This window comes from Pelophylax lessonae (assembly GCF_965119305.1).
Source record: "Pelophylax lessonae genome assembly, chromosome: 9".
In the NCBI taxonomy this organism is placed as follows: Eukaryota; Metazoa; Chordata; class Amphibia; order Anura; family Ranidae; genus Pelophylax; species Pelophylax lessonae.
The window spans coordinates 97,893,308-97,904,777 of NC_138776.1; the positions used below are offsets into that span (position 1 = coordinate 97,893,308).

At 45.0% G+C, this 11,470-nt stretch overlaps 1 protein-coding gene across 2 annotated transcripts in view; it reads right to left on the reverse strand.

The window, feature by feature from the left end:
* SLF2 (SMC5-SMC6 complex localization factor 2) overlaps positions 1 to 10,306 on the reverse strand; it is an 82,468-nt gene extending 72,162 nt beyond the window's left edge. For both annotated transcript variants that reach the window (XM_082269129.1, XM_082269128.1), the window contains exon 1: positions 10,152 to 10,306. In XM_082269129.1, the coding sequence (XP_082125255.1) occupies positions 10,152 to 10,231 (80 nt within the window). In that variant the 5' untranslated portion in view covers positions 10,232 to 10,306. The remainder of the gene's footprint in view (positions 1 to 10,151) is intronic.
* Between the last annotated feature and the right edge of the window lie 1,164 nt (positions 10,307 to 11,470).

The window sequence follows — 11,470 nt, forward strand, 5'->3', positions numbered from 1 at the left end:
CAGTCAGGGCTAGCACATTCCACAATGGCTAGCCTCTGATCTGTCCCGGTTCGCACTTAACTTTTAGAAGAAATACTTACTTATAAAATTTCTTCCACAGCGTTTCCATCTCTCTTGTGGGCAGCTGAAGCTGGCGCGGTCCTCTTCTGTGTCTTCTTCCGCGTCTTCTTGTCCCAGAATGCGCCGCACCGGCCCCTCTCGTCACTTCCGGTGCGGCGCTGCATTCCTCCACAGCTTCTGGGCATGCCCAGAAGCTGTTTAGCAGGGGGAATGCGGCGTCGCCCGGAAATGACGAGCGGGGCCGGTGCCGTCGCATTGATTCCTGGGAGCTATGACGTTCAGCTCCCAGGAATCATAGCGAGACAGGAAGTGACGGGGTGAGCCGCGGCTCCGAGGGAGGAAGTACTCTGAGGTGAGTATCTTCGATCTTCAATTAAAAGGTGAATAAATAAAAAAATAACTATCCAATTCCTTTTCAGGTGAGGTCTACCTAGCGGAGGGGCACAAAAAAAAATATCGTTTTTGTGCCCGGAACTCCGCTTTAAGTCAGGGCTCTGGCTGGGCCATTCAAGAACAGTCACGGAGTTGTTGTGAAGCCACTCCTTCGTTATTTTAGCTGTGTGCTTAGGGTCATTGTCTTGTTGGAAGGTAAACCTTTGGCCCAGTCTGAGGTCCAGAGCACTCTGGAGAAGGTTTTTGTCCAGGATATCCCTGTACTTGGATGCATTCATCTTTCCCTCGATTGCAACCAGTCGTGCTGTCCCTGCAGCTGAAAAACACCCCCACCGCATGATGCTGCCACCACCATGCTTCACTGTTGGGACTGTATTGGACAGGTGATGAGCAGTGCCTGGTTTTCTCCACACATACCGCTTAGAATTAAGGCCAAAAAGTTCTATTTTGGTCTCATCAGACCAGAGAATCTTATTTCTCACCATCTTGGAGTCCTTCAGGTGTTTTTTTTAGCAAACTCCATGCTGGCTTTCATGTGTCTTACACTGAGGAGAGGCTTCTGTCGGGCCACTCTGCCATAAAGCCCCGACTGGTGGAGGGCTGCAGTGATGGTTGACTTTCTACAACTTTCTCCCATCTCCTGACTGCATCTCTGGAGCTCAGCCACAGTGATCTTTGGGTTCTTCTTTACCTCTCTCACCAAGGCTCTTCTCCCCCGATAGCTCAGTTTGGCCGGACGGCCAGCTCTAGGAAGGGTTCTGGTGGTCCCAAACGTCTTCCATTTGAGGATTATGGAGGCCACTGTGCTCTTAGGAACCTTAAGTGCAGCAGAAATCTTTTTGTAACCTTGGCGAGATCTGTGCCTTGCCACAATTCTGTCTCTGAGCTCTTCAGGCAGTTCCTTTGACCTCATGATTCTCATTTGCTCTGACATGCATTGTGATCTGGAAGGTCTTATATAGACAGGTGTGTGGCTTTCCTAATCAAGTCCAATCAGTATAATCAAACACAGCTGGACTCAAAGGTGTAGAACCATCTCAAGGATGATCAGAAGAAATGGAAAGCACCTGAGTTAAATACACGAGTGTCACAGCAAAGGGTCTGAATACTTAGGACCATGTGATATTTCAGTTTTTCTTTTTTAATAAATCTGCAACAATGTCAACAATTCTGTGTTTTTCTATCAGTATGGGGTGCTATGTGTACATTCATGAGGAAGAAGAATGAACTTAAATGATTTTAGCAAATGGCTGCAATATAACAAAGAGTGAAAAATTTAAGGGGGTCTGAATACTTTTCGTACCCACTGTATATAGCACTGATTACTGCAGTAATGTCACTGGTACCCCCAAAAGTGTCAAAAATGTCAGTCAAGGGTCCGATCTGTACGCCGCAATGTCGCAGTCCAGCAAAAAAAAAAAAAAAAAAAACGCAGATAGCCGCCATTACGCGTTAAAAAAAAAAAAAACAGAAAATGACAGAAATCTTTCCCTTAGTTAGTAAACGCAATAACTTTTGCGCAAACCAATCAAAATACGCTTATTGTGAATTTTTTTACCAAACATAGGTAGCAGAAAACAAATTGGCCAAAAATGTAAAAAAAATTTTGATTTTTACATTTTTTTGGGGGGGAATTTCATATAAAAAAAAAATGTGAAAAATATTGTTGTTTTTTCAAAATTTACGCTCTTTTTTTGTTTATAGCGCAAAAAGTAAAAATCGCACAGGTGATCAAATATCACCAAAAGAAAGCTCCGTTTGTGGGAAAAAAGGACGTAAATTTCGTTTGGGTACAGCGTCGCACGACCGCGCAATTGTCAGTTAAAGTCGCACAGCGCCGAATCGCAAAAAGTGGCCCAGACGTAAGACAGCAAAATCCTCTAGTGGTAAAGTGGTTAAATCGAGGCTCTTCAGACAAGGCAACATTTTTCCAATCTTCTATTGTCCAATTTTGTTGAGCTTGTGCAAATTGTAGCCTTAGTTTCTTGTTCTTGGCTGACAGGAGTGGCACCCGGTGTGGTCGTCTTCTGCTGCTGTAGCCCATCTGCTTCAAGGTTCGATGTGTTGTGCGTTCAGAGATGGTATTCTGTGTAACCTGGTTTTACTGAGTAGTTATTTAGGTTACGGTTGTCTATCATCTAGAACCAGTCTGCCCATTTTCCTCTGACTGCAGCAAGGAATTTTTGTCCACACAACTGCAGCTCTTTTTCAGACCATTCTCTGTAAACCCTAGAGATGGTTGTGCGTGAAAAACTGAAAATTCCAGTATATCAGCAGTTTTTGATATACTCAGACCAGCCCTTCTGGCACCAACAACCATGCCACGTTCAAAGTCACTAAAATCCCCTTTCTTCCCCAATCTGATGCTCTGTTGGAACTTCAGCAAGTTGTCTTCACCGCGTCTAGATGCCTAAAAGCATTGAGTTGCTGCCATGTGATTGGCTGATTAGCAATTTGTGTTACCAATGCATTGAACAGGTGTACCTAGAAGTGGCCGGTGAGTGTACATTGCTCAGCATAAAGGAGTACACCCCAACAGATTTGTCAGAAAACTGCTTTTAGTATTTTTTTCTATTGGCTTTTACGCACAATTAGCCACGTTAGCTTTTAGCAGCATTTTTCTGCCTCGATTCAAAATCAATGGTTGCCTATAAGCGGTCTTTGATACGGCTTTCAGTCCATTGAGTCTCATCCAAGTCAGATCAGGCCCTTCAGGTCTGGTATGGATTTTGCGGGAGCCCCATGCAAAAAATAAAAAAAAATAGTGTGGGTTCCCCCCATAATCCATACCAGACCCTTATCTGAGCATACAGCCTGTCAGGTCAGAAAAGGGGAGGGGACAAGCGAGCATCCACGACCCCTCCTGGACCATACCAGGCCACATGCCCGGATCATGTTGAGGGCATGTGGCCTGGTATGGTCCATGAGGGGGTGGGGCTGCTCGCTCACCCCTCCCCTGACCTGCCGAGCTGCATACTCAGATAAGGGTCTGGTATGGATTTTGCGGGGGGACCCCACCCCATTTTTTTCCCCATTTTGGCGTGGAGTTCCCCCTCAAGATCCTCAGAGCGCAAGTCGTACCACAAGTCGGATTATCCTGATCCGACTTGGACGCAACTTCCATTCAAATTAATGGGCTCCCATAGGGAACCATTAATTTTCACAAAAAAAAAAAAAAAAAAAGTATAACATGGCTTAACGCTGATAAGCAACGTTAAGCAGCCTTTAGCAGCGTCAGACGTTTTTACAGCTCTAATGCTGGTCCTCAGAATGCACTGGCCCTGGGTTTTTTTTGCAGCCTGAAAACACCTATGCCACTTACAGCTGCAAAACGTCTGTGTGTGCATTAGGCCATAAGATAACATGGAGGGGCATTTTTAAGCTGCAAAAAAAGAAAAAAACATCTGACGCTCCTAAAAGCAGCTGCAAAAACACCCTGTGTGCATGAGGCCTTAGAAGCAAAGTTACATTTTAGACAACAAAATCCTAATTAACATGAATTCAACTACAGGTGAGTGTTATTATTTAATAAACAGGTGCCCAACAGACAGTTGATAAAAGGGTGTTACTTAAAGAAATCTGGAAAAGAGGCCAGCCTGAAGTGATCTAGCAGGACTTAAGTTTCACTTTAAGTTCATGTGTGTTTGACTCACAGAGGCATATTTAAAGTCGCACTTATATGTCTGATGATCTGTTTATTGTTCGCTAATGTGTTTCAGCTTATATGGGCAGCGTTCAGCGGTGGGGAAAAACATAGCCCAGACATGAGTTTGCGGGGAACTGTTTGTGCAATGTTTATGCGCAAACATGCATACATGTCTGCTTACGCAAGTTAATTTATTCTAGCAGCTAGAATACATGAATATTCTGGTCAATAGAATGAGTTTATGCTCAAAAGGCATCTAAAAGTCATATCCATGTAAACACAAGTGAAAAAATGTCCGACTTCTGGCATCCCAAATTCATATGCCCATTTCTGCCTCTAAATGCCCCTCCATATTATCATGTGTCGAAGCAGACATATATGTTTAAGCCCCCGTTCACACTAAGGCGACCTGTGAGGCGACCTGGTCGCCTCACAGGTCGCCTTCCATAGGGAAGCTGTGGACCCGTTCTAATAGGAGCGACACAAGTCGCTCCGACTTAGAAAAAGGGTCCGGAGCTTCTTTGGGGCGACCCGGCGCGACCGTCATAGACTTCAATGTTATGAAGTCCGTGGCGGCCGCTCCTAGGTCGCGGCGCGCTGCTCGCACCGCGACCTCGGAGGTCGCCCCCCCCAAGTCGGATCGCCCCTGCGTGAACGGGGCTTAAATAGAGGGGAAAAAAAACAAAAAAAAAAAAACAAAAAAAAACACTGCCATCATGTCAATGAGCAGCTGCGTCTTGGCAGAAAAAAAAAAAAAAACGTTTGACAACCGTAAATGCATTTAGACGCACATTAACCACTTCAAGGCTGCAATATACACACACACACACACACACACACGTTGCGGCTTTGAAGTGGTTTACTGGGATTATGGCCATAGCCCCGGTATTGTTTTTCACAGTTGGAGGCTGGCTTTCTCACGAAAGCCCTCTGAACAGCTCATGATCCACTGGAACGCGTTTTTAGAAGCAGCGGGAGGTAACATCCCCCCTCCTGCTGCTCGCCGGTGTCTCTCGGGCTTTCCGATTCCTCTGGCTTGTCCGAGAAACGATTAGATGGTGCGCCCGGCAGGTCCCAGAGGCAATCAAACAGTACATCCGATTTGATTGCCTCTATGGCCTTGGGAGGACTGGAGTGACATCACTTCTGATCCAGGCTGGAAGTAAACAATTTTATTTTTTTTAAAGCAAAAGAACAAAAAAAAAAAAAATGTTTTTTTTTTTTAATCTTTTGCTTTTAACCTCCCTGGCGGTATGATTATGTCTGGAATTACATACCAAAAGCGGTACAATTCTTTTCATGGAAATTTGGCGTTGTGTATTATAGGCCTATAATTCTTAGTAATTACTGACTTAAACCTGACCAAAACAAGACTCTAGTAGACATCCCAGATGTGATAAATTTGAAACACACGCATGAATTATAATCGAATCAATAATATTATTTAATATATATAATAAAATTATATTATTGATTAGATTATAATTCATGCATTATGTATTATATATAGATATGTGTGTATATATATATATATATATATATATATATATATATATATATACACACACACACACACACACACACACACACACATATACACATATACACATACATATATATATATATATATATATACACACACACACACACACACACATATGTGTGTGTGTATATTATATATATATATATGCATATATATATATATATATATATATATATATATATATATATATATATATATATATATACACCGGTGTGTATATATATATATATATATATATATATATATGCATATATAATATAATATAAAGTGTGTTTTGTGCAACGTTTTTTTTTTTTTTTAATTTCCCTCCCTAGTTCCTCTCCCATGCAGCATTGCTGCTGCAGGGAACGGAACTAGGAAGTGATCGTACCGACGGAGGGACGGAGGAGCGGCGGGACTCTCGGCTGGCGGTCGCAGCAATGAGAGATCATCGCTGGATCGCCAGGATAAGGTAAGAGAACACCGCTGCGCTCTCTGCAATCCACCCCGAGCGTGACTCGGGGTTACCGATCCTGCAATGAAAAATCAACCCCGAGTCACGCTCGGGATTACCGCTAAGGTGGTTAAAAAAGGTAAAAGGAGAGATTTTGGGTCTTTTTAACCACTTGCCGTACATATACTGCAGCGGTCAGCCCCTCCTGGGCAAAGTGACGTAGGGGTACGTCACTCGCCCACGAGCCTCTAGGGGGCGAGCGCGCACCACGCTCGTTCCTTGACATCCCAGCGTGAGTGACCGGCGGCTCCGATGTCCGCCGGTCACTCACGATCTCCCGTTAGAGAGGGAGAAAGGCAGGCGGCTAATTGTAAACAAAGCCGCCTGTCATTCTCCCTGGTGTAACTGCAGAGATCATACGATCCTGCTAAGTAGGATCGTATGTCTCTGTGGTTACATCACAAGCCACGCCCCTTGACAGTTAGAATCACGCCCCTAGGGAAACACTTAACCCCTTGATCACTAAGTTAACCCCTTCCCTGCCAGTGTCATTTTTACAGTAACAGTGCATATTTATAGCACTGATTACTGTAGTAATGTCACTGGTACCCTCAAAAGTGTCAAAAATGTCAGTCCGATCTGTCCGCCGCAATGTCGCAGTCCCGCAAAAAAAAAAAAAGAAAAATCGCAGATCGCCGCCATTACTAGTTAAAAAAAAGAAAAAAACAATAAAAATGACAAATCTTTCCCGTAGTTAGTAAACGCAATAACTTTTACACAAACCAATCAAAATACGCTTATTGCGATTTTTTTTACCAAAAATATGTAGCAGAAAACAAACTGGCCTAAAATGTTAAAAAAATTAGATTTTTACATTTTTTCAAAATTGTCGCTCTTTTTTTGTTTATAGTGCAAAAAGTAAAAATCGCAGAGGTGATCAAATACCACAAAAAGAAAGCTCTGTTTGTGGGAAAAAAAGGACATCAATTTCATTTGGGTATAGCGTCGCACGACCGCGCAATTGTCCGTTAAAGTCACGCAGTTCCGAATCGCAAAATAGGCCCTGGTCTTTGAGCAGACAAATCCTCCGGGGCTTAAGTGGTTAACCATAGATCACTCCATAAAGAGGACCGGTCATCTTTATTTCTATTACAAGGGATATTTACATTCCATGTAACAGGAATAAAAGTGATAAAAAAAAATTAACAAGGACAGTGGGATGCTCGCACGCAGAAGCGAAAGCATACGCAAGTCGCACATGCATATGTAAACGGTATTCTCACCACAAACATTAGAGCAATAATTCTATGCCAGACCTCCTCCAACTCTGAACAGGTAACCTCCTAGTGCCGCGTGTGTGGCAATCGCATGTAATATCAGAGCGCACTGCTCCTTCATTACATGCGATTGGATGTGAAGTGCGAATTCAGCCATACACTTTGTATGGCTAAATTCGCACTGCACCCGCACAAAAGTCACACATGAGGCATTTTTTCAGCCGCATCAGGATCGGATCGCACAGTGGTTCACACTTGTGCGATCCGATCCTGTACGAACTGTCAGATCGCACTGCGATATGCGATCAAACTGGGGGTGTCGTTAACATTTCATTGACACCCCCAGCGTATTGCATATGGCAGTGTGAACTGCCAGATGTGCGCTTGCGATGCGGGAACAGGCTGCGAATTCACAGCCTTCCCACATCGCACAAGTGTGACCCGGCACTTAAGGCGTTAAAAACGTCGCCTACGGAGATTTTTTATGTACCGTACTTTCCCGTCATTCCACGAGCGTGCACAATTTTCAAGCGTGACATGTTAGGTATCTATTTACTCGACGCAACATCATCTTTCATGTTACACTAATTTTGGGCTATATATTGCGTTTTATTTTTTCTTAACCACTCTAAGACCAGGCCTATTTTTTTTTTTTTTTCAAATGACCAGGCCTATTTTTGACACTTGCTGTTAACAAGCTAAAATCATTTTTTTTTTTTTGCTAGAAAACTACATAGAACCCCTAAACATTATATATTTTCTTAGCAGAGACCCCAGAGAATAAAATGGAGATTGTTGCAATATTTTTTATCACACCGTATTTGCACAGCGGTCTTCCCAAACGCAATTTTTTTGGAAAAAATTCACTTTTTTTAATAAAAAAAATAAGAAAAAACAGTAAAGTTAGCCCAATTTTTTTCCATAATGTGAAAGATAATGTTACGCCGAGTAAGTAGATATCCAACATGTCATGCTTCAAAATTGCGCACGCTCACGGAATGGCGACAAACATTGGTACTTAAAAATCCCCATAGACGACACTTTAAAAATTTCTACAGGTTATCAGCTTAGAGTTACAGAGGAGGTCTAGGAGTCAAATTATTGCTCTCACTCTAACTTTTGCGTGCGGGCTAACGGGGACAGGACGCTTTAATTTTTTTTTTTCTATTTATTTTATTTTTGATTTTTACACAGTTTAAAAAAAAAAAAATTATAATTTTTATTCCTATTAGAAGGAATGTAAACATTCCTTGTAATAGAAATAGCCATGACAGGACCTCTTTATTGTGAGATCTGGGGTCAAAAAGTCCTCAGATCTCACAAGTACAAAAAAAAAAAATTGTCTGTTTAAGCCGGTTGCTAGGCAACGATGTTTGACATCGCTCCGGTCCTCCAATACCATAGAGCCGAGTGAGGGCCATCCTGCCTTCACTCGACTTCCTGTCTAAGAGGATTCGGGACCGGATCATTTTACCCGGTGTCGGCGGGTACGGTAAGCAGGGAAAAGGTGGGGAGGCAGACAAGCGGAGCTTCCACTTTTGGGTGGACCGCTGTTCTGCCTCTCGAGAACGCTCGCAGGTGGCCGGCGGACATCGGATCCACTGGACATGCTGATTGCGCCCCCCCCCCCCGTCCAATTAGTGCGCGGTCGCGCCTCTGGCAGCGAATGCCCCCTAGTGGCTATTGCACGAAATGGCGTGCAGGTACGTGATTTCACGCAATAGAGCCAACCAGCTAAATGTATATTAAGCGGTCAGCAAGTGGTTAACACTGGGTGTGTCAAGTGCATTAGCGTTGCTGTCAATTGACAGTTTACATGTCAACATTTATTTTGCAAGAACGCAGCTGACAAGAGGAAAGGCATTTAGGAGAGTTTAGCTAAGGTCCTGTGTGCATGAGGCCTAAATGCTTCTCTTCCAATACCCCTGTAAATGCCAAGGTGTGCATGGGTACAGGGAGGGGAGATGTGCGCACGGGTACAGGGAGGGGAGATGTGCGCACGGGTACAGGGAGGGGAGATGTGCGCACGGGTACAGGACGGGGCGATGTGCGCACGGGTACAGGACGGGGCGATGTGCGCACGGGTACAGGACGGGGCGATGTGCGCACGGGTACAGGACGGGGCGATGTGCGCACGGGTACAGGACGGGGCGATGTGCGCACGGGTACAGGACGGGGCGATGTGCGCACGGGTACAGGACGGGGCGATGTGCGCACGGGTACAGGACGGGGCGATGTGCGCACGGGTACAGGACGGGGCGATGTGCGCACGGGTACATGACGGGGCGATGTGCGCACGGGTACATGACGGGGCGATGTGCGCACGGGTACATGACGGGGCGATGTGCGCACGGGTACATGACGGGGCGATGTGCGCACGGGTACATGACGGGGCGATGTGCGCACGGGTACATGACGGGGCGATGTGCGCACGGGTACATGACGGGGCGATGTGCGCACGGGTACATGACGGGGCGATGTGCGCACGGGTACAGGACGGGGCGATGTGCGCACGGGTACAGGGTGGGGAGATGTGCGCATGGGTACAGGGTGGGGAGATGTGCGCATGGGTACAGGGTGGGGAGATGTGTGCAATGTGCGCATGGGTACAGGGTGGGGAAAATAACCACAAGCACCCAAAGCTTTTTCATTTTATAAAGCCCATTGTGAATGAGGCCCAATGAAAATATAATCTGAGAGCCTGAAACCCCCGTGTAAAGGTAGAAGGCTTCTGTGTACAGAACAGCTGATGCCAGCTCTCCTCTCCCTCATGTAAGAGGCAGCAGAGATTGTTCTTACCTGTCACCTTGTGTCCCCTCTGTCAGTCTGCAGTCCGCTCCCTCCTCTAAGGGATGTAAGCTGAGAGCACGGCGAGTCATCCCACAAATAGCCTGAGCGGCCCGGTACCGGCTTATCGCTCTGCAAAATATCCCGCCATCACCACACACACCGCTTCCGGGTAACAACACAGGACTAATAATCAACCGCGGAGAAAATCCGACACTAGGCAGATCACCGAGCGCTCAGCTGGCCGACGTTCTACGCTGCTGTTAGCGAGGCAGCGCCACCTGCTGTCCAATGCGGTCACTTCACAGTTTCATGAAAAAGCTATCCAGTTCTTATTTATGTACACAAAAGTTTGAAATCACCCATATATTTTTAATGGCAATGCTTTTCGGACTCATGTACACTGACTGGGCATCTGTTCAGCCCCTCTGAATGCCAGAGCTCCTGGCAGGAAAAACATGCAATGAAAGCCGTATACGCATGTTTAACCACTTAAGCCCCGGAAGATTTTACCCCCTTCCTGACCAGGGGGTTTTTTGCGATTTTTTACTGCGTGACTTTAACAGAATATTGCGCGGTCGTGCGACGCTGTACCTAAACAAATTTGACGTCCTTTTTTCCCTACAAACAGAGCTTTCTTTTGGTGGTATTTGATCACCTGTGCGATTTTTACTTTTTGCGCTATAAACAAAAAAAGAGCGTAAATTTTGCAAAAATAACAATATTTTTCAATTTTTTTATATAAAATTCCCCCCAAAAAAATGTAAAAATCAAAATTTTTTAACATTTTTGGCCAATTTGTTTTCTGCTACATATGTTTGGTAAAAAAAATTGCAAAAGGCGTATTTTGATTGGTTTGCGCAAAAGTTATTGCGTTTACTAACTAAGGGAAAGATTTCTGTCATTTTTGGTGTTTTTTTTTTTTAATGCGTAATGGCGGCGATCTGCGATTTTTTTCGCGGTACTGCGACATTGCGGCGGACAGATCGGACCCTTGACTGACATTTTTGACACTTTTGGGGTTACCAGTGACATTACTGCAGTAATCAGTGCTATACGTATGCACTGTTACTGCAAAATGACACTGGCAGGGAAGGGATTAACTTTACTGGGGAGGGAGGGGTTAAGTGTGTCCCTAGGGGTGTGCTTTTTACTGTGATTGGCTGTGGCTTGAGGTGTAGGAACAGTGATCAACGGTCCTACATAGTAGAACCGTATGATCACTGTTTCTACACAGGGGAGAATGACAGGCGGCTTGTTTACATCAGCCGCCTGACTTTCTCCCTCTGCACCGACGATCGGCGAGTGACCGGCGGACACACGCACTGACT